We start from the raw sequence: 23,496 nt of genomic DNA, 5'->3' as shown, positions 1-23,496 counted from the left end.
TTTAAAGCTGGGCTAGGCAGTTTATTTTTGGCATAATTGGGCAATAATTCCATAATAACCTTTCAGCATTTTGTAATTCAAGTTGTCTGAGACAAAACTTCTGCACCTCCTCTTGGCTCTGTCTTCAGGCTTAAGAAAATCTAGCTTGTGACGGCATACTTTAGCTAATCAAAGGTCATTCCAGAGAGAAGGTGTTCCTATTGGCTTTTTCTACAAATGCAGATGCACGTGCACATCCTTTTTTAAATGGTGAAAGCCTCATTCAATGGCAGAAAATCCTGCAGAAAAAGCTGTTGCTATTCCTGCATTGGCAACCCAAAAATAGAAGACAAACCAATAGTGGCGAGGCATTTCAGAGACGGAGAGAAAAAGTTGCAAATAGCTCAGCCTTCTACTAACCATAGCCGACTGCAGCTCATGGCAGCTCACGGCTATGGTTAGCAGAAAGCTAAATATTTCACATTTTCTCTCCATCTCTCTAATAGTTTAGCCTTCTACATGAGCATAGTCCTGCAGTGCAGGGACGGCTACTGTTAGCAGAAGGACAAACCATCAACTAGCAACTTTTTCTCTCCATTTCTGTAAGACTTTGCAGATATTGTAGCAAGCTAAAATCACAATATGTCTTCTTAAAGGGAAACGTGGGCATATGCCTGTGCTCTTCTGGTGGAAGGGGGCTTAGGACCGAGAGGAGAGAGCTAAAGGATGAGGGCTGTATTTCCAAATTCTCACGGTTTTTTTGCCCTGGGGTAATACTTGAATCACTATATGCTGAAAGGTTGTTACCCCAGCGTTATAAACATCTATCAACATCTATCAATTAGGAAAAAAGTGAGATTTGCTAATCAAATGATTCTTATCCTCAGGAAACGATGAAGGACAACTCCCTTCTCTTTATGCCAAATGTTCTGAAGGTGTACCTGGAGAACGGGCAGACTAAATCATTTAAATTTGACAGCAGCACGTCCATTAAGGTAGGTGTCGTGGAGAACCTTGCTTCACCATGAAATCAAGTTGCGTAGTCTAAAGTGGTATTCAGTTTAAATGAATGTTATGCACTGCACATTATAAAGTGCGACCTCCAACCTTCACTGCGGCCTTCAGAACCTTACCTGCACATAAAACATGATTTAACCAAAAAGCATTTTGAACTGAATTAACTGTGGGTCGAGGAGAACTTGGTCAGCAATTTACATCTCCTTTCTTTTTTAATATTGCAGTAGAAATTCTGATGGCATGTTCCGTTAATGTTTTCGCACGTGTTCAGCCGTGAAAATTATTCATGGTTTTAGCATTGAGCTGAGCACAAGCAGGCTGCTGCATCTGCACGGCTCTCATATTATATTAACTCTGATTTTGCCTTTTGCGAAAAGGATGTCATCTTGACCCTGCAAGAAAAGCTATCCATTAAGAGTATCGAGCACTTCTCTCTGATGCTGGAGCAAAGAGCTGAGGGGTCTGCCAGCAAACTCATGCTCCTGCACGAGCAGGAGATGCTAACTCAGGTGAGTCAGCTCTCCTCTGTGCTACCAAACAAGAGCGTGGCAGTTCAATGATAGACTTGATAAACAGAGGGAGGATACAAACCTTGTCCTCAGTATAAAGTATTTTTGTACTCATGCTGTAGGACAAAAAGGGAAAGAACTGCAGAGTCATTGTCAGTTTGACTGCTTTTACATGGAAATGTTACAGTTAAACATTGTGGGAAATATGCTCACTTCACTTTATTGCAGAGTGTTAACACACATTTGTTATAGTCCCTTCAAGACAATCACTTCCTCTTGTTTTTACATAACAAAAAAGAAAAAGAGCAAGAGCAAGTGTAGCTGTTCCCCGCTCTTTCCAGTCTTTAAGCGTCTCCTGGCTCCAGCTACATATTAATCGGACAAATATGGGAGTGGCATATCTTCTCATATATCTCTCGGCAAGTAAGCGATGAGCTCATTTCCCACAATGTCAAAACTATTCATGAATCACTGTGAATTCTGACAGACTACAGGATTTTAGTTAGGCCTAACATGAAATGTTGCATGCAATGCTCCCTGTTTGCAGATGCAAAAATTTTACTCATGGGACCCTCCTTGTCTTCTGACTTGTGCTCTAGGTGACACAGAGGCCAGGGTCAAACAAGATGAAGTGCTTTTTTCGCATCACTTTTGTCCCAAAGGATCCCGTGGACCTGCTGAGGAGAGACGCGGTAGCATTTGAGTACCTCTATGTTCAGGTGAATATCACCAGATTCAGACAACACGTAAACATACAGTGCTGTTTATGGTGAAAGTTTTAAAAGGATCAAAGTATGCTAATCTAGAAGAAGAAAACCCGCCTCAGAACCCGAAACTTATTGAGAATTTAGTCTATAATTACTGCCTTAGCAAACACATGATTGCTGTAACCTGTTTCTGTCCTCTCCCTCTCCGGCTCCTCCAGAGCTGTAATGATGTGGTGTTGGAGAGATTTGGATCAGAGCTGAAATACGACACGGCCCTCCATCTGGCTGCCCTGCAAATGTATATTCTAACCATCAATACCAAGCACTCCCAGAAAGTTTCCTTAAAGTATATTGAGTGAGTAGATTGTCTTTCACACTGCACCATGCATACACAGCTATAGAGTCATTTTGTTGTTTGGTTACTTAGTCCAGAATGCTCTCATACATTAAAACAATAATCATCTCACCCAGTGTTGTGCAACTGCACTGCCAGAAGATACATCCCTGCTTAGTTAATGATTGTGATTGCACCCTGTCAGTTAATCAATGTACCACCTCAGGGTGAAGTGACTCTATCAGCGGTCAAGAGTGATGACTTGACGGTTTCGTCATAGTGACTAATTGTAATGAATTGTGGGTCTGCAGGAAGGAGTGGGGTCTGGCGTTGTTCCTGCCTCCAGCAGTGCTGTCTAGCATGAAGGAGAAGAACATCAAAAAAGCCCTCACTCACATCCTCAAAACCAACCAGAACCTGGTGCCGCCTGGTAAAAAGGTGGAGTGTGTTACCTCTTCCCTTATTATCTCTTCCTGTCTCTGTATCTGTAAGTCTCTTCATCGTTCTCTTTCACTACATCTGAAGAAACTCTTTAGTACCACCTAGTGGAGTCTTTCAGTGGTTGGTGGCTTGAACATATAATGTTGCACCTTTTTTTTTTTTTTTAACATTACATTCTGCCATTAACACCTCATTTAAATAAGTTCAGCTTGTATTTAATCCTGTGTGTTATGTTTCCTCCCCCATTCCAGCTGACTGCCTTGCAGGCAAAGGTCCATTATCTGAAGTATCTCAGCGATTTGAGGCTGTATGGAGGACGGGTGTTTAGATCCACGCTAATTGTGAGTGAAATCACATGGCACATGACACAAAAACATGCCAGGTCACACGCTTTTGATTTGCATGCAGGAAGTGCATACGTGTGCTGATACTTCCATTTCCTTTCACAGCAAGGCGAGAAGCACACAGAAGTGACGTTGCTGGTGGGGCCCAAGTACGGCATCAGCCATGTGATTAACACCAAAACAAACCTGGTGGCTCTCCTGGCCGATTTCAGTCACGTCAACCGCATTGAGATGTACACAGAAGATGAGAACAGGGTTAGAGTGGAGCTACATGTTCTGGACGTAAAGGTTAGCAAACCCTCTTCTTTCCCCCTAACAGCACCGAGTCTGTTTAGCAGTCATTATAACATCATTCTACAGTCCCACCATCCCATTTATTTTGCGCTCATTGTCATCTGCTTATCTGCCTCGTTCACAGCCCATCACTCTCATAATGGAGTCTGTTGATGCAATGAATCTGGCCTGTTTGACTGCTGGCTACTACAGATTACTGGTGGACTCTCGGCGCACCATCTTCAATGTGGCCAAAAACACGGAAACAAGTATGTCTGAAATTATCACAATATGACTCATTAGCACTTGCTGTGTTTAAATATACATGTTAAATGTTTTGGTTCCTCTTTGCAGGCCATGCAGCAAGAGTAAAGCAGACCTACCAGGCCATTGAGTGTACTTACAGCACACCCCATAAAGGATTTGAAGACAGAAACAACCAGAGATGCAGCCAAGATTATTCTGACCAGGAGTGTGAATACCTGGAGCACGGGAAATTTGAAGGCCAACCAGTTTACATAACTGAGATCCACCAGGCCCAGCACTCAATTCACATGGCAGAGAGAGCAGAGTGCTGCAGAATCCCTTGCACCCAAACTTACCTCAATGTCCCCAGGCCCAAACCCCAACCCCAAGACTCCTCCAGGAGTGCAAAGGTCTCCTTCATATTTGGAGATCCTCCCTTAGACAGTGTAAACCCCCAAAACCTGGGCTACCAGAGACTGATGGATGAGAGCCCAGAGATTCTAGACAATCACAACCACATGTATAGACGTCTTGAGGAGGACTATAAGATGATGGATGCCATAGAGGACGGGGACGGTTATCAGTACTCCACCAAAATCTTTGGTCCTACTGAATGCATCGAGGAGCCGCTGCTGCACGACATCTGTTACGCAGAGACAACAGATGAAGCAGAGGACGAGGATGACATCAGCTGTGAGGAGGACATGATGATGAGTGACATTGACAAGCCTATGTTACTCTCGCTCTCAGGGTCCAGCGATGACATCATTGACTTGACTTCCCTCCCTCCCCCACCGGAGGGTAACGACGAGGAGGACAATGACGTGCTTCTGCACTCTCTTAACCTGGCCATCGCTGCTCCTCCTCCCGGCTTCAGGGACAGCTCTGACGAGGAGGAGCAGCAGGGGGCCGGGACTCGGGCACAGGGGGCCCGCAATGACATCCCAGTGTCTCTCATAGATTCAGTACCCAACCTCGGAGCAGAGGTCCACGGGGAGCCTCTAAACGATGCAGTGGTGTCGACCTTACAGGCACTCGAGGCCCTCGCTGCATCTGAGGAACAGAGTCCGGCACAGTCAGAGAGTAGCACAGGTTCTCCTTACACTATTGTAACATTCATCCATTAACACCGCACATGATCCAGCCATTCACTTTTGATTTGTTGTTGTTTTTTCAATAAAGCCCATTTTGTTCTATGTTTCCATTTGTGTGAGTATTTCTTCATTCACTTCATCGCACAAACAGTTGTGTTCACAGTATCATTCATTTGGGCAAGATTTGTTGTTGTTTTGTTGATCGTTTTATTTGTTTTCTCAAAATCAATAAACAAATCATTTTAAATAGCAATCCATGGAATGCTAATTTTTAAGTCTTGAATGTTCTTTAGCAACATTTTAGGATTCCGTAAATTGATTGTAATTTTTTGTGATTTGTTTTGATTTATATTATATTCATTCACACCTTTTTCCCCTACATGCTGAATTACATGTCGCTACCATTACATCTATTTCACTCATTTCTTAATCTGTGATGTTTCTCGTGTGTCAAATGAAGTTATTAATGCCATTTTTTGTCTTTCTGTGGTACACAGGTGTAGAAATATCCCGAGCATTTAGTCCGGAGTCCTCAGATTCTGGCAACGAGACAAACTCCTCTGAGATGACAGAGAGCTCCGAGCTGGCCACTGCTCAAAGGCACTCAGAAAACCACCTGAGGATGCATGCAGCCATGACCGAAGGATACCACGCCGCGAACGAGGAAAAGGCAGAGGCCGCTGCACCTAGCGATGGTGGTGCGGCAGCAATGCAGTACAACCCCCAGGAGCATCAGGATGACGAGGCAAAATCTTCCGCCGTCGCCTCCTCCCAGATTTGTCACTCGGATGGCGGTGAAATGGAGCCAGAGACAATGGAAATAAAGTCAGTCAGTGAATACTTCACTAAGATGCACCTTGGCTCGGTAATGAGCAGGCAGAGAGGAAAACCGAGGGAGGCAGATGGCAGAATCCACGGAGATACCTGTGAATCCTCTGACAGATCTCACATGACTTCTCACGACTCACCAAGAGAAGAGCCCCCTCATCTTGTTGGGAAGTATAACGCTTTCACTGTGAGAGATTCCTACTACATGAATCAACTTGATCTTGGGCGAACTCACTTTCAAGACAGGCATCAAAAATGGCAGCAGAGAGCGCCCGGAAACAAAATGGCAGAAAATCTCTCTCCAGAATGTGTGAGTGACTCACAGGCTTCCCACGCAGACAGGCTGACGGTAAAGGGAGACAAACGGGACTCAAGTGAAAGAAGCCAACAGTTAAACGAGCATCTCCGCTCTCCGTCCAAAGGGCCTGTCCTTGCAGAGGGAGATGCCACTTCACAGGACAATGAGCAGCAGCAAATTAAGATTCCACCGTCGGAGCATGACGTCACACAGTCATACGAGTACCACGTGAGCAAGCGCATGTCATCGATACAGAGTGAAGGCGTTCATTCTCTCCAGAGCTCACAATGTTCCTCTATAGACGCCGGTTGCAGCACCGGCAGCAGCAGCTGTGTCACTCCCATGGATTCTCCTCTTTGTGCCACAGACAACATGCATGTACTTTCAGAGTCCTCACTCAAGGGGCTGAGTTATGCAACGGCTGAGGAGAAAGCTTTTGGGCCCCCAGGTCAGGGAAGGGCCGGCCATTCCATGGACCCCACCCTGCTGAGGAAGATCCATGCAGCGACCAGTGCTGAGCCTGGGTTCGGCATTACACGGGATGGCAGTCACCGTATGCCCAAGATTAAAGAAACCACAGGTAAAACGAAACAGGAGGATGCTCTCTGTTATCTGTGTCTGTGACACAGACACACACGTATGTGCATGACAGGAACAAAAGAGACATTTACTGAAAAACCCAGCCCAGTGTTGCCAACTCTTTGCCAATGAAAGTAGCTAGCAGCACTAGCCCCAAAAGTCGCTAAATCTAATGAGAAAGTTGCCAAGGCAACACTGACAGCCTGCCTTTTAACGCCTCCCTCCAAAGCCACTCCCCCAAAGTTATCATTATTAACGTAAACACATCATAATGAATGTAAACAACCAACATGGCTATTGCTAGTACTCACAGCTGTCAAGCTAGCACCTTGTGGAAGACTTCCGTGATGTTCAATAAGTGCATGGTGTGCATCAGTGTGCTTGCAGACAGGCAGGCAGATATGAAAGGCAGTTAGGCCAATCATTTCGTCCGGGCCAGATGAAATGATTGGAAAAGCTTATACAGTCCGGTGACTGCCTTTTTCTTCTTCTTCTTTTTGTCAAAGCATTTGAAGCACTGATTGCTGTCAGGATGTACTGGGACTACTTGTACTGGGGTTGCAAGTAGACATTGATGTTTTAAGGGGTCACAAGACAAAAACGTAACTTAAAATATATTCCTGCCCTTATTTGTTTTCTTAAAGTGTCACTTTCCATCTATTTCCCCCTTTAGGAATCAAGATATGTTTTTAACAAGTATGCAAATTCTGGAAAATATTGAAATCGTCATCTCTGTATTCACAGTACATGTAAAGTATATTTGTTATTATTAACACTTGTGAGATGCTTAACAGTTCTCTCTGTTTTCCTACTACCCCTAGTGTAGCTTGCACACAGCCGAAGAAGGATGGGGAAGAGTCATCTTTAGCTCTCTGTAATGAGACCAGTACCACCACCACAACCACGTCACCATCTTCATTAAGAAGTAGCACAGAGCCCAGTGAGCTAACACAGGCCAGCCCAGAGCCTGACCCACAAGCCCTGGCTTTCCCCTCAAGTGGATCTTCATGTGACCCTAAATCAAGCAGCCTCAGGAAGCCACGCAGGGATTTGATGCTCAGGAGAAGTTGGGGTACCACAATGCCGGGCTCCAGGAGCTTAGAAGCGCTGTTACAAAAGACCAGAGCCACACTTACAAGGAAAAGTGGTGGTCAGAATCAGTCTCAAGATCCCCCAAACGTACAGAGGATATTCTCTGCCAAAACCTTGCCTAAGAGCTTGTCCCACGGTTCAGTCGCCTCTAATTCATCTAGTAAAAGGCTGCTCAGAGGAGCCTCCCTGTTGCTGCCAGAGTCAACAGCTCCCAGGCTGGACGCATGTAGGCCTGCGTGGAGGCGCCGCGTGCCCTTCGGTCACTGCTTCCTGCGGAGAAAGAGAAACACTGATGGTGATGATGAAGACAGAAAGATGCCCTCACATGCTCTGTTCTCTGTCAACTCGGTTTCTTTCAATCGCGAGGAAGAGACGGTCATGAAAGCTGACTGTAAAGCTGAGCAGAGTAACATGGTCTCAGCCGCGAATGATGTGAGCCTCAAAGCAAGGCTAGATTGTGTAAATTCAATGAAGGGAAAAACCTACAGCCTTCAGACAGGGTTCGCACTTGCACGCAAGGATGCCTTAGAGATGGTCGGCGTGTTGCGTTCCAGCCTCGGACGCTCGTCCAGAGGTGAGAAACGCGAGGTCAACGAGGCTGACATGGACACGTTCTCCCAGCTGCTATTCATGCAGGCCAAAGTGCTGAGCAGTGCCTGCAGTCAGATGGGCGTGGAGTACAGCAGCCCAGAGGAGTTACTGCTCACTCTGACGCACAGCTTCCACACACTCTGCTGCCTAACGCAAGCCTGCATGTCACTCGTGGAAGGCCTGAGCACCGAGAGCGAGCGGCGTGAGGTGGTAGCCAAGGTGGACGAGGTCGTCATGAACTACGTGTGTCTGCTGAAAGCTGCTGAGGCAGCTTCGGGAAGCTCCCCCTGTGACCAAAGTGTAAATGCATTGACACATCACTCTGCCACCATGTCTGCTATTATAAACGCACTAACTCACTCACTGAAAACACTGCTCTACAAATAAGATGTTTTGATTTTAAAGCCATACATTCGAGACATGGGTTTAACAACCAATGTGAACTGCTGTGAAAAAAACAAACTTGCCTTGTATATACAATATTTTATTATGGAAAGTGAGAAAAATGAATTGATATGAATCATTAAAGTTTTAAATAGATTATATTAAGGCCTCTGAAGAAGCATATGACCCTCCTCTCAAGTATATTATATAATAGGGATTATTTTTAATGATTTATTGGTTATATTAGGGGCTTAACATGTAGATTATTACAACCTTATTGGTAACTTGTTTATACATTGTAAGAATATATATGTTGGAGAAATGCATAAACTATATACAGCTCTAGACAAATCATTGCACAGGACAAGACGTGTTTAATCAAGTAATGCATAAGACTTTCTTTTGCTGGATTCACCTTAATTTAATGATTACTTCACACATGAGCACTGAGTCCTTTCCTGTTATTTTTTGTCAAACATCATTAAAAAGATTAAAACTTTTAAAAAGTCTTCTCAAATTATTTTTGTCTGTCAAATATATTTGTGTGTACAAACACAATAATGGTTGTGTTAATTACCAACCTCTCATACAGTACCATATTCTTTTATTTAATTTTGCAGCGGTAGATGTTCTGATCATTAATACACTTTTTTTCAGTTCATCTCTGAAGCATTAAAAAAACTAATAAAAGACCTACTTTCTAGATTATACAAGTTTGCTCCTAAAATTGCATTATTCATACAGAAAAGTTACTTCACACGTGTTTAGTTTTATAACTACATTTAATAATTAATGATTTTACCACATACTCGAGTCTGAGTGGTGGTAATGCTTTTTGCATTAATGATGATGATGGCCCATTTCACTGGGCGGGAGAGAGTGTTTGCATACTGTTATGTGTGAGAGTAGCACATGTTGCTCCTGCATTTATGAGTCTAGACCACGCTAGCAGCCGTACTGGCTGTACTTTGAGATAAATGCTAACGTGCTATTGTGAAGCAGGATATGTTTGCCATGTTCACCATCTTAGTTCAGCTTGTTAGCATGCTAACATGGGCTAATGAGCGCAAAACATAAGCACAGATGAGGATGATGAAAACATTATTTAGTTCAGTGTATTGGACAAATTCAAATTTTGAGCTGATGATAATAGATGAAAAGTTGGATGATCATCAAAATTATTATGATTCATTCTCTAGGGACCACGAATGTCTGTACACATTTGCAGTGCAGCTGTTTAGAAATTTTAGTCTGGACCAAAGATATGAACCGACAGACAGACGGACATTATATATCCTTGCAGCCAGCCAGGCTAAAAAGCATCTTTGTCATCAGGGGGATGCTTTTTCTAAAACTACAGTACTCAAATTGGGTTTCTCAAATAAAGGGCCAAACACACATTCTGTCTGGACAGATCACGCATGAGAGTGAATGTTATTCAGCCGTAGCCACAAAGTAGCCAAAGACAAAAGGAAAAAGATTCTGCCTGCTGCCAGAATAGCATGTTTACCATGCAAGCTGCTAAACCTAAACCCGAGCTTGGGTTTCGCTTTCTCCTGCAGAAGAACCAGAAATGAAACAGCTCTTTCCACCACTGAATAACCCACAACTCATCCAGCTGTGCTGTTATACTGTACTAAGAGCAAGATACTATCATCCTTTCTAAAAGGAAACCTCTTCGTAGTAATCTTTGCCTGAATCTTGTTTGCACTTTTATGTAACAAACACGTTCAGTCAACTGTGATCAAACACACATTGTAAAAGATGGAAGATTTTGATGCGTGCGTGATTTGTGGAAATAGGGAAGTGATGCTGGCTAATTATACACACCATGGGCTAACCCAGCCACCTGTTACTTTCATCCCATCACCTTAGAGCTGATCATCAATGTTAAACTTCTTTCAGTACTCCATCAAACTTGAGAACAGAACTCGCAGCAGGACCTCTTGTGAATCTCTCCTGAACAATGTTCTTCCATCTAGTGAGTATCATTTATCTTTGTTCATGTACTGTATTGTATTATAGTTGCATTTACAAGTAGTGAAATGTCAGGTTGGCTTTGTTTAGAAGGGCTGTAAACTTCATGGAGAGGTGGAAAATGAGACGCTAGCTTGTACCAGTTGCTAGTTGTGTTATGAAGTAGCATATTTGCAATCACCTGACTCAAAATGTTGATTTTAGTGTGCTTCATATGTGCATTGTGTGTGTGTGTTTTCTTGGTTATGTAACTGTATTATCAGCTTTCCACCTGCATGTAAATCTCAGTGAACCACCTGTGTTTCTCTACAGATGTGTGTGGCACTGCTGGGCCTGTGGTGTTGCCTCTCCATGTCAACAGCAAGCGTTTCTTACCCCAAAACTCTGCCATGCGACGTTGTCGAGGACAACAACGGCAGCGTGGTGACGGTTGACTGCACTGAGAGAAGCCTCAAAGATGTCCCCCGAGGCATCCCGAGAGACACAACCAACCTGACGCTCACCATCAACCATATTCCTAAATTAAACTCCACCTCCTTTAGCGGTCTGGACAACCTGAAGGAACTTGACATGCGGTGCAACTGTGTGCCAATCAAAATCGGGCCCAAGGACCGCATGTGCACTGAGAGTGTGATAATAGAGGAAAACACCTTTACCAGCTTGAAGAACCTGCGAGCACTGTATCTAGATGGCAATCAGCTCTACTCTATACCCAAAGGCCTCCCTCAAAACCTGATCCTGCTGAGTTTGGAAGTGAATCACATTTATAATATTTCTAAAGTAAACCTCTCTGAGATTAGAAATATTGAGATGCTGTACCTCAGTCAAAACTGTTACTACCGTAACCCATGTAATACGTCCTACGCCATAGAGGACGGTGCATTTTTACAGCTAAACAATTTAACATTGCTGTGTCTTAAGTCAAATAACTTATCCTTTATTCCACATCAACTACCCACAAGTCTGAAGGAGTTGTACCTCTACAACAACAACTTTGAAGTAGTCACCGATGAGGATTTCAAAAACTTAACTAACCTTGAGATTCTGGATATTAGCGGAAACTGTCCACGATGCTACAACGCTCCTTTCCCATGCGATCCGTGCCCAAATAATTCCCCACTTAATATCAGCAAGACGGCTTTTAAAATGTTGACGAAGCTAAAGACGCTGCGCCTGCACAGTAACTCGCTGACATGTGTGCAGTCTGAGTGGTTTGCCAGCACACCAGAGCTGAGAGAGCTTGACCTCTCATCAAACTTTTTAGCAAGAGCGATAGGAGACACAGACTTCCCACGATTCCTGGGGAAACTGGAAGAATTGGACCTTTCATTTAACTATGAGCTTCAGAAGTACCCTCAAACTCTGAGGCTGAACTGCAGTTTCTCCTCCCTCAAATCCCTTCGAATCCTCAGACTGAAGGGCTTTGTGTTTCAGGAGCTAAAGGCAGAGAGCATTGCTTCTTTAAAACCCCTCACAAACTTGGAGGTTGTAGATCTAGGTACAAACTTCATTAAAATTACTAACCTCAGTATTCTGATGGAACTAAAAAGCTTTAAAATAATCAGTCTGTCTGACAACAAGATTTCTTCCCCCTCCGAGGGCCTAGATGGTGTCAGTTTTTCTGGGGGAGAGCCCTTGAACTGGTCTCCCATGTCGGCTGCAGCGCAGTACAAAAGTAAGGAAGTGAGAGAGATTCATTACTTCAGATATGATGAATATGCACGCAGCTGCAAATACAAAGATAAAGAACTTGGAACGGTTACATCCTTTGTCAACAAGAATTGCAGTCAGTTTGGCAAAACCCTGGATGTGAGCAGAAACAACATATTCTTCTTGCATTCAAGATTTTTAAATCTCGGAGAGCTGCGATGCCTCAATCTGTCCGGCAATGCAATGAGCCAAAGTCTGAACGGCTCTGAATTTACATATCTGACTAATTTACAATATCTAGACTTCTCCAATAATCGCCTGGATCTCCTCTACTCCACTGCGTTTCAAGAGCTGAAAAGTTTGGTCATCTTGGATATAAGCTACAACAACCATTACTTTGAGTCAGAGGGCTTGACTCACATGCTCAATTTTACGAGGAATTTGAAAAATCTCAAGATACTGCTCATGAACCACAACCAGATCTCTACTTCCACTAACACAGAGCTGGAGAGTCAATCTCTGGAGAGGTTAGAGTTCAGAGATAACCGGTTAGATGTGTTGTGGAGAGACGGGTATACTAGATACTTCAATTATTTCAAGAATTTACGTAATCTGACTGTCCTCGACATCTCTCATAACAACCTCAATTTCATTCCGCCGGAGGTGTTCAGCGGTTTGCCAGCCAAACTATCTGAGCTCTACATCAGAAACAACAAACTAAAAGACGAATCCTTTAATTGGGAGAAACTACAGCTTCTACGATCTTTGCAAGTCTTAGATCTCAGTGGAAACAGTTTGACTACAGTTCCACCCATGCTGTCAATCTGTACCAAATCTCTAAAGAAGCTCCTTTTACATAAAAACCAAATCGTTAAAATTACGCCAGATTTCCTTAAGGATGCCTATAGCTTAAAATACCTGGATCTTAGTTATAATCACATACAGCACATTGAGAAATCCAGCTTTCCAGATGATGTCGTTGATAAGATGGACAAGCTGCTTCTGCACAATAACAGATTCCTGTGCACTTGCAATGCCACTTGGTTTGTCACGTGGCTCAACAGGACCACAGTGACCATCCCCAGACTGGCCACGGACGTGACATGCGCTAGCCCAGGGGCACAGAGAGGTCATCCTGTGATCTCAGTGGACCTGCTGGCCTGCCAGCACAGCTACCTGTCAATCATCCTCTACACCCTGATGACTTCCCTCGTCCTCAGCTTCCTCACGCTGTCAGTCTCCAGCCACCTCTTCCTGTGGGACGTCTGGTACATCTATCACTTCTGCAGGGCAAAGCTCAAAGGTTACAGCCGCCTGTACTCCCAAAGCTCTGCCTATGATGCCTTTGTGATCTATGACAAGGAGGACTCGGCGGTGACAGAGTGGGTGATGAAGGAAATGTGCGCTCATCTGGAGGAACGCGGAGACCGTCGCCTGACGCTGTGTCTGGAGGAACGGGACTGGATCCCTGGATGCCCCCTGATCGACAACCTCTCCCAGAGCATCCACAACAGCAAGAGGACAGTGTTCATCCTCACCAGCAAATACCTCAAAAGTGGCAACTTCAAGACAGCTTTTTACATGGCCAACCAGAGGCTGATGGATGAAAGAAACGACGTGATTGTACTGATCTTCTTGGAGAAAGTACCTTGCAATTCAAGGTACCTGAGATTAAGGAAGAGACTGTATAAGCGGTCTGTGCTGGAGTGGCCAACAAACCCTCAAGCCCAGCTGTACTTCTGGTTCAGCCTGAGAAGTGTTTTGGCAACTGAAAGTCACAAACAATACAACAGTCTATTCAAAGAGACACTGTGAAAAAACAATCTACTGTGATACTTAGTTCCTGCTTTAATTTAAGATTGCTCTGAATGTACTTCTGTATATGAAAAACAATGTGTGAACAACAGCCCACTCTTTCACCCTCGTGCTCCCAGGGACCGGGTCCCTGCAGTGCCCAGAGGTTCACTTTTTGTCATATCTCACAGGATCATTTCAATGTTGTCAATGAATTGTTTTCTAATGACTTCATATCACTGCTTTCTGTTCCTGTTTTACATTGTGCTTTTCAAAATGATCATTTTAAATACCAATGTACTGTATTGGGGTCACGTCAGACAAGTCTCTTTGCCATCTCCACAGAGAATAATCATTTTCACTTTGACACAGCAACACAACTGCAAACATATGAAAAGGGGAAGCGGAACAGATTCACTTCTTTAATTCACATGCTACTTCTTCCCCGCAGCCTTGTTGTGAGCACCAGCCAGTTCGTTGCTTTTGTTTGACTTCAGCAACAAGGTTTATTTTTATATATATATATTTTTAATACTTTTACATATAAAAAAAATGAAGAACCCAGTCTAGACATAGCTTTTTAAAAAATAGTTAATTTTCAATTTTACATGAAAGAGTGCCAGGGTCAAGGTTTTTCAAGTTTGTCATAAGGAATCACAATGGTGAGTTTATTGATACGTTTCTCTGAATTTTATTTGTAATATTTGCTCGTTGTATAGCATAGAATAGATATATCTATAAGTATACTAAATGTTTTACTAAGACTTCTTCTTTGTCGGGGTGTGTTAGGGATTTCCTGGTTACCTGCATGTCATTTTTAATTGGATGTGTAATGTAATCTGTAATGATTTTGTGCTTCTGTGATTAACTGTATGGCCCTAGATAATACTTGGCTTAACTGTGTATACTTTGACTCATTGAAAACTGTTTAATGGCATTTCTGATTATGGTGTGATCTACAGTAAATAATACATTAAAGTTTACTCACAGCTGTGTGGAAAACCAACTATATGCAATCATCTTTATTCTATCAGTATCCTTTTCCATTTTTCCGTAACAGATAGTAACAGTTAAGGAGCGGTCTGTCAGTGGACTTGTGATTACCAACTCATGCCGCACAGCCATTGTTCAAACCCACAGAACCTTATTTTAAATTCTTGTTTACAAAGATACCATGAAATGGCTAAATGTCTAAAATAATTCACAAGATTATTTCCATTCGATGGAAGGTGCATCCATATTTCACTCACTGTAAAGATCACAGCCTCAGCAAAGAGCTGGAGCTATAGCCACAGGCACAGAATATATGTGATACAGTCTCTCACTGTGAAACACTCTCAACAACCTACAGCAGCTTATGGGGAATAAAAGGAAAACCAGATGTTAAAGTGAGAATGTGTAGCTTTTGGAGGAAGAAATGACTTAGTTACATCGTCCGGCTGTAAGGGGTTTAACAGAATTCATAATTCAAGCTGCCAAGAGCAGTTATTCCAGTTGAGTGATATTTAAACTGCATAGAGCTGCCACCTGCTGGTTACAAGTGGTACCATTCGGTAAAGTAATTGTTAATACTTTTATGACAGGTTCATAATGTATCAGGTCTGTCCTAAAACATTAGTCGGGTGCCCACATGAACATAGAAACAGGTTGTGCTTGCTGTAATCATACCTTCTAACTATTGTTGAGAGAAAATTGCAAAACCCATCCTTTAATATAACACAAAATGCATGATTATACTGTATGATATACATGTCTGTTTAAATACATGTTTATGAAATACTGCATTTCACCAATTCTATTGTTCACCTACAGACCGTCACCCGTTGGATGCACTTGCTGCTCTTCTGTCTGTGTTGCCATTATGAGATCCAGCCTGCTGCATGCAAACCTGTGTGGATGACATCGCAGTTCCCTTGTGATGTCACAGCGCGCAATACCTCTACGGTCCGATTTGACTGTAAAGGGCGTCATCTGCATGTAGTACCTTATGGGATAACCACTAACGCTACTGAACTCAACTTATCAGAGAACTACATTAAGAATATTTCGGCCGATTCGTTGTCCAGCCTGCTGAATCTGACTCGACTCAATCTCAGCAGGGCAAACAAGGACAAAGCAGTGATCATTGCCGCGAATGCTTTCAAGAATCTGACAAAACTGCGAGAACTGAGACTGACTGGCAACTATCTGAAAGAAATTCCCGGCAATCTCCCTCTCAGCGTGGAAATCCTCGACCTGAACAATAACAAGATTGTTTCGTTGGATAACAGGAGCCTTGCTGGCTTAACAAACGTGACTCATTTAAGGTTATCCAGAAACTGCTACATCTGGAACCCTTGTGGGAAATCTGTTACGATTGTGAAAGACAGTTTTGCAGTTATGAGCAAGCTGCAGGTTCTGGACTTGTCTTCTAACAACTTAACAGAAGTCCCCAAAGGATTACCCCAATCATTACGCATGTTAATGCTGGGCTCTAACAGAATCCAGGACATATCTGAAGATGATTTTTTGCGGCTACCGAATTTAAATGTCCTAAAAATAGAAGGAAACTGTCCAAGATGTCAAAATGCTCCATTTCCTTGTGTTCTTTGCGAGAACATTTCTCTTGGTATCCATCCTAATGCATTTCAGAGTCTAACACAGCTCACAATACTGAACCTGGGAGGAAACTCCCTGGACTACCTGAATCCCTCCTGGTTTGAGAAGCTGAACAAGCTTAAGCAATTGTTCCTGTCATTCAACTTCTTATTAAAAGCAATTACTGAGGAGGCAACATTTCTACGATTTCTCCCAAAGTTGGAAGTAATTGATCTCTCTTTCAACTTTGCCCTCAAATTATACCCCACGACATTAAATCTCTCAAAGGACTTTTCAAATCTCGTGTCTCTCAGAACTTTGCATTTGGAGGGTTTGGTCTTCCAGAATCTTGGACTGGACACGCTCAGACCTCTGTACGAGCTCAAAAATCTGTCCGCACTGAACTTGGGTACTAACTTCATCATTCACTCTGATTCCACCATATTCAGCAAATTTCTCCACCTGAAAATGATATACCTCGCAGAAAACAGGCTGTATCCCATCCCAGAGAGAAGTACCTCGCGTCTAAGTGACGGATACAATCAGGGGTCTGACCTCTCTATTTCACCGCTCAGAAAACCCCATCCCAAAGATTTTGTTTATGAACTGTCCCACGGCCTTATCAAACAAGAGTGCTTTGACTCTGGACGAGTGCTAATCCTCAGCTCAAATAATCTGTTCTTCATTTCTCCGAAGCAATTTGAGGGCTATGGGAATATTGCATGTCTCAACCTCTCCAGTAACGGATTTTCAGCAGCACTTAACGGAACAGAGTTCTCCTTGCTGCCTAATCTGACATACCTAGACCTTTCATTCAATAGGATTGATCTGGCCTATGACAACGCCTTCAAAGAACTAAATAAACTACAGGTGCTAGACCTCAGTCACAATGCTCACTACTTTAAAGCATTTGGGGTAACGCATAATTTAAATTTTATAAAAAATCTGCCTGCTCTGAGGGTGCTGAATATGAGTCATAATTCCATTTCCACGTTGACTACTAAAATGATGCACAGCAAATCATTAACAGAACTTCAGTTCACAAATAATTTTCTCGGGACTCTTTGGAAAGAAAGGGACGGCTCATATAAGATGCTTTTTACTAATCTTACTAATTTGACAATTTTAGATATATCCCACAACAGCATTGCAAAGATTCCAGACAATGTTTATGAACATTTGCCGTCTAACCTCACCACACTACGCATAAATCACAATTATCTTACTGATTTTACATGGGACAAACTCAAGTGTTTCCATCAACTTCACATTTTAGACCTGAGCTCCAATTATATAGCTAATGTGACGGGTATAAAGGCAAACGTCTCTTTGACTTTCCTTGACCTGAGTTATAATCACATTATCCACTTGGACAGCGGGTTTCTAAAGGGTGCAAAAAGCCTCACCACGCTTAGCCTTAGCAACAACAGACTGACTATAATCAATCAATCCACCTTCCAATCCAGACCTGAATCTCAGATCCATACTTTGTTCATGCAGAGAAACCCGTTCCAGTGTACCTGTGATTCATTAGATTTCATTGTGTGGATTGAAAACAGTGATGTAAAGATCCCTTGGCTGACCACCGAGGTGACATGCGACACACCGGCGAACCAGAACGGTCAACCTCTGATCTACTTTGACATTAACCAGTGTGTAAATGACAGTCAGGCGTTCTTGATCTACATTCTGACAAATTCCTTCATTATTGTTTTCATGTTTGTGGCAACAGTTGCTCACTTGTTCTACTGGGATGCTTCCTACGTGCTTCACTATATGAAAGCTAAGCTGAAAGGATACAGACCCTTGAACTCACCAGACTGTGTTTATGGTGTCTTTGTGACGTACGATACCAGAGATCCATACGTCTCCGAGTGGGTGATGACGAACCTGCGAGTGAAACTGGAGGACGAAGGAGATAAGCATCTTCCTCTGTGTCTGGAGGAGAGGGATTGGGCCCCCGGGGCCCCACTGGTAGAGAACCTTGCTCAGAGCATCCGGTACAGTCGTAAGACCCTGTTCGTCTTAACCGAGGCCTATGTTAAGACCGGGGTTTTCAAGCTGGCGATGTGTCTGGCCCACCAAAGACTGCTTGACGAAAACGTGGACGTGATCGTGCTGCTGATGCTGGAACCCGTCCTGCAGCATTCTCACTTCCTGCGCCTGAGGAGGCGGATGTGTGGGAAAAGTGTGTTGGAGTGGCCAAGAACAGCTGCCGCAGAGCCCTGGTTTTGGCAAATCTTGAGGAATGTGGTCAGAGTGGACAACCAGGTGATATGCAACAAGACTTATAAAAAGTACTTCACCGTCAAGTGAACCAGTGACAACCAGTGACAACTGTGAATGATTCAGGCCTAACTTCAAAATGATATATCTGGTGCCTTTTTAAATTGATTGTTCTATGTCAACTCTGATGTGGTCCTTCACAACTTGTATCACTCTGTCTGGGGTTAATTGAAGACACATTAAGATATTGATTATGTTTTTTGTTTTACAATGATACAGAATGTCTGTAATAGTATTTCAAATAAATCAACTCATTTCAAATCGGTGCCCTTTAGATGGTATGTGGTCTCCATCTAGCCTAGACAATAAATGTAAGGTAACAAATTCAACCAACACAATTTGTTGTAAGAATAAAATGTGCTGCATTATCTCTCAGGCCTATTTCTAATTTGTCAAGACTCAACTATGAGAGTCAAAAGAAAACATGTCGAGCTTTGCACAACTCTGTCCAATCTACAGTTCCAATGAAATTCCCCTCTACCTACACTTCCTGGTTACACCTTTGTTTGTCCGCAAGGTGTCGCCCTCTGATACACGTTGTAACGGGTCGTTTTGTGCAGGTTAAACCCAAACCAGTCAACTCAAGACCTCACTCTTAAATCACCCTGCAGCCTACATTTTTTCTCGCGTTGTGGCACGAATAACGAAACCGCTGTGATGGCAAAGACACCTTCTATTAATGCAGACTGATGGAGTGATTTCACTCAGCTACAGGTTGCAGTTGTTTTCCCTCACATAAATTCACAATTCAAAATTAAAAAAAATATGACGACGGTATACCCAACGTTGAATAATTTTAGTAATCTTAAAGCAAAAACATACTCGTACAAAAGCAGGCTTTAGAGACAGTGGACGTGACGTCAGCTGGCTATTTGCATACTGCGCACTATTTATACTGCGACTGACGCTGCAGCCATCACTCCGCTCCTCTGCCAACGAGAGACGTGCATCCCGTCATTTATACGACTCAAACCCAGGTGAGTGTGTTTCATTGTTTCCGTCATCATGTGCGAGTTTGACTTGAATATCTGATTTTATTTCATATTTACTGATGATTGATTCAGGAACCAGTGAGTGCATATTGTTTCTCCTGGTCGTCTCACAATGTCTTGCCTCAGCCGGCTGCTCATAATTAAAAGCCGCTGGAATTAATCAGAAAATGCCTAATGGTCCGACCTGTTCAAAGAAATGCAACAGAAGGGCTTTGCATGTCTTTATTTAATTTATGAAACCAAAACAAATGTCGCACGCTTTGTCAGTAACTTGGATATTGTTTGGCTCGACTCGTTAAACCTGTTAAATTCATGTAACACATGCTCTGGCTTTATTGAGTCTGGTTTATTGTTCTGAGGGGGAGGGGGGGAGAGATTCTCTAGTGAAAGCAGTCTGCACGTATAGATTGCATTGAAGGGCGGTGTCCCTTCGGCTGCACACGTTCACTAACTGACAAAAGCGTTTCTTAAATCGTGTGCTGATAAACGCACGCGCACACACGCGGCGTGTTTTCACAAAGACTTCAGTCTTTCTAAGAATTAGTTTATTTTTGCCAAAAGCAGATCATGTACATGGCCCTTCGAGCCCTTGTTAATTCTGATTACCAGCCAGCTGCCCAGGTGTGTTCTGATTGAACTCGATTGAAGGACCACTAATTTGAATTCCCATGTTTGTTTTTAGAACCTCTGCAGAAATGGCTGACAAACCCGACGTCTCCGGAGTCGAAAGCTTCGACAAGACCAAGCTAAAGAAGACCACCACCGAGGAGAAAAACACCCTCCCAACCAAAGAAAGTATGTGATGTGCATGCTGACCTTTTTTATCCAGAACATGTATGTCTTATGGTAAACCTATGGTACTTTAATATATATCTTTTTTTTTTCTTACAGCCATCGATCAGGAGAAGACCTCATAATGAAGAGCTGTGCACTGTACATTCCACAAGCCTTACTACTTTTCTGTTACAATGTGTATTCCAATTGAGGTACTTAAACAAAAAAAAACATGGCTGTTAAGCCGCCATACCACTAACTCTGCTAATGTTGCGCTGTACAGCAAGGGAATGTGGCTTGTCGTCACCATGGGTTCCTGGTCATCTGTTTCTGTGGATGCATCTCTTTAAGTGTGGCGTTTGGCGCGGCCGTGTCATGAAACAACTGGGGGACCTACACTTTCCTATGATTTGTAACCCTTCTGGCCGCTTGTGAATGCTCGCATAGCAAGCGGTGTGTTTTGTAAGAAAATCTGGAATGCACAAGCTTTCAAAATAAAAACTATATATAATGACTTTGTGTCCTTGTGGTTTTACACTGACAGATTTTCATACCATCCACCCTGGGCTCCAAAAAACACTTTTGAGTAACAGTTTGGCCATGAATTTAGCTTTAATCTCAACGAGCTTCTATGGCAGCACTTTGTCGGGGTGGCGTCTGTCTTTAGCGCCACAAATGAGTGCCGTTAACGCCTGACCTAAAACAGTGTCACTAGACCTAAAAAGCACTGACGCTAACCTGCTAAAGCATGCTGTGCTCCATTTTCAAACTATGCTCTCACAGCAAAGGTTATGTAATGGCGTAAACATGAGCAACTTCTCACACCTGGAAGCTGCTGCTTGTGTGCCAAAAAAGAACTATCATTTCAATGGCCTAGGAAACTATATATTTTTTTTTTTAAATAGTTGAACGAGCTATTTGAAAAGTCTGGCGCTACACCTAAAAGTGTGGACTCCCAGAAAGTCTATTTAATATCCCAATGAGCTTGTCTATTGTGTTCCAAAATGTCAACGCTCAAAACACTAACCCTGGATGCACTGTCATGACATCTTCCCCATTTGTCTATGGATAAAGAGAATCTGTGATTTAGAGCGGAGGATGTAAAACTAGTAAGTACTGATGTAACGAGAACATGAATCCTCACACCGTTGACATTTAATAAAACCCATTTGTCCACTCAGGACTGTGGTCATTCCATACTGCAGTAGTTTGCGTAAATGATGGCCTTTGTGACCTCATTGAACATGAGAACCACAGCACTGACGAAGCTGCAGTTTAGAGGCTGTCGCCAAGAAAAAAAAAAGAGCAGTTTACAGGAGAATCTATCCTACCTCATTCTGCAGCACCGAGATGACTATTTCATGTGGGGAGAGAGATTACATAACTGTCTTTAGACAATAACAGCTGTGCTGTAATAACAATGGGCTCTGCTGAGGGATTGGAACAAGTTCACATTCATCCTCTTCTCCATGAGGCTGCATTTAATCTAAGATCCCTTTTTAGTGTGGGAAAAGGGACATGTTAGTTTATTTTTCCATAGTTCTTTTAATGAGCACCAAAAGGCCAAATCTATAATCGCATCTGTAATGCCAGCCTCCCCCCCCCTTAAGTCCTCTCCCATCCTTACGTGCAGTCTTGCCACACAACAGCTCCTCAGTGTCTTATAACAATGTGTGCTTTGGGGAAAACAGCCAATATTACACATTACGAGACACTGCCTTCTCCTGTTACACTCTCTCCACGCTTTGTTAAACTGATAAGAGATGTATGTACATAGCAGCAGACAGATTTTCTCCTGACAACCTTGCTACATGAATGCAGCATTATGCTCCATGGACACTTTGAGAGACGATATGTTGGAACGATCAAAATCTTTACTGTACCATAGTACTGAGTTACCCTGTTTTTGCTGCTGCTGCTGCTCCTCGTGTGGGTCGGCCCCAGTTGAGACCTGATAACTGTCTGTGAAAAGGGATGCAAATGACACTGAGGGCTGATTGTGGTGAACTTGGCTCGAGGCACCAAGAGGCCATCTGCCAGTGTTGTGACGGGCACCCTCTGGACCAGCTGTGGCGCGGACTGAATGCAGCCCACTACGAACAACACAGCTGTCTCTTCGACTGCCTATACGTCATGTGCTTTAAGAATGAAACCACACTGGGTATCTATAAGGCTTACAGTACACTGTATACTGTATCCCAATGACCATACGATAGTGTTACTCCGCCTAAGTGGCTTAGAAATAAAGCTCTAGTTAAGTTCAGTCGGGAACAGGAAAACTAGTTTATTCCTCATACATCTGCCATTCACTCCTCTCACGCGTGCTCATATTTTCCTTGCTGTCATTGTTTGGGGCTGTCAATCATGATATCAGTTGTTTAGATCAGCTGGTCTCTTCTATCCAATAGCACAACGACACAATTACATTGTTAGCCTATCATCTCGCTGCCGTGTCCTTTTAAATATGGTTGTCCATTCATGTTGCTGTTACGCGCCCCTCTGCCTCTCCATCTTTGCAAAGTCTTCGCAGATTCATCAGCTTCATCAGCTTCATCAACTCATGAGTCTATCAGTCTCATCATTCGCCACCACCAGTGTCTGGACTCCACAGAGGATTTATTTTGCTGCTGCTCAGGGCAGACGCCCCTCAAATACACATCTCCCTGTAGAGTCCAAGCGCCTGTCAAGACTTTATCATCACATATCATCCGTCAATAATAAACAATTATC

At 43.2% G+C, this 23,496-nt stretch overlaps 4 protein-coding genes across 4 annotated transcripts in view; all 4 read left to right on the top strand.

Moving 5' to 3' along the window:
* Nucleotides 1-8,719, top strand: part of LOC306703757 (FERM and PDZ domain-containing protein 4-like) — a gene marked incomplete at both ends in the record, with an annotated part of 32,554 nt that extends 23,835 nt beyond the window's left edge. Inside the window, 11 exon segments of the mRNA XM_079169824.1 lie at nucleotides 867-974; nucleotides 1,374-1,505; nucleotides 2,105-2,224; nucleotides 2,431-2,567; nucleotides 2,858-2,984; nucleotides 3,239-3,328; nucleotides 3,437-3,619; nucleotides 3,750-3,873; nucleotides 3,959-4,942; nucleotides 5,442-6,650; nucleotides 7,476-8,719. Coding sequence (XP_079025950.1) covers nucleotides 867-974; nucleotides 1,374-1,505; nucleotides 2,105-2,224; nucleotides 2,431-2,567; nucleotides 2,858-2,984; nucleotides 3,239-3,328; nucleotides 3,437-3,619; nucleotides 3,750-3,873; nucleotides 3,959-4,942; nucleotides 5,442-6,650; nucleotides 7,476-8,719 — 4,458 coding nt within the window.
* Nucleotides 8,720-10,525: 1,806 nt separating this feature from the next.
* Nucleotides 10,526-14,158, top strand: LOC306704408 (toll-like receptor 7; the record flags this gene model as incomplete). Its single annotated transcript, XM_079170754.1, is given in 6 exon segments — nucleotides 10,526-10,588; nucleotides 10,591-10,635; nucleotides 10,639-10,644; nucleotides 10,647-10,676; nucleotides 10,680-10,697; nucleotides 11,006-14,158. Coding segments are annotated over 6 exon segments (3,315 nt in total).
* A 614-nt stretch (nucleotides 14,159-14,772) lies between these two features.
* Nucleotides 14,773-19,325, top strand: tlr8a (toll-like receptor 8a). Its single transcript, XM_079170755.1, has 2 exons — nucleotides 14,773-14,799; nucleotides 15,950-19,325. The coding sequence occupies exons 1-2, from the start codon at nucleotides 14,797-14,799 to the stop codon at nucleotides 19,028-19,030; spliced, it is 3,084 nt and encodes a 1,027-aa protein (XP_079026881.1). The 5' UTR covers nucleotides 14,773-14,796; the 3' UTR covers nucleotides 19,031-19,325.
* Nucleotides 19,326-19,842: 517 nt separating this feature from the next.
* Nucleotides 19,843-21,280, top strand: tmsb4x (thymosin beta 4 X-linked). The gene is made up of 3 exons (XM_079169799.1): nucleotides 19,843-19,977; nucleotides 20,675-20,787; nucleotides 20,884-21,280. Exons 2-3 carry the CDS (start codon nucleotides 20,688-20,690, stop codon nucleotides 20,907-20,909), a joined length of 126 nt encoding a protein of 41 aa, XP_079025925.1. The 5' UTR covers nucleotides 19,843-19,977; nucleotides 20,675-20,687; the 3' UTR covers nucleotides 20,910-21,280.
* The last annotated feature ends 2,216 nt before the right edge of the window (nucleotides 21,281-23,496 follow it).

The sequence above is a fragment of the Pholis gunnellus genome (assembly GCF_910591455.1).
Source record: "Pholis gunnellus genome assembly, chromosome: 12".
Taxonomy (NCBI): Eukaryota; Metazoa; Chordata; class Actinopteri; order Perciformes; family Pholidae; genus Pholis; species Pholis gunnellus.
The sequence above is the reverse complement of the archived record's forward strand: the minus strand, read 5'-3'. Positions and strand labels throughout refer to the sequence as shown.

What these genes read in the sequence shown, in the direction of transcription:
- tmsb4x (XM_079169799.1), top strand. Translation starts at nt 20,688, where the DNA reads ATGGCTGACAAACCCGACGTCTCCGGAGTCGAAAGCTTCGACAAGACC. An exon ending in CACCCTCCCAACCAAAGAAA is followed by an intron (nt 20,788 to 20,883) that starts GTATGTGATGTG and finishes TTTTTCTTACAG; the next exon opens with CCATCGATCAGGAGAAGACC.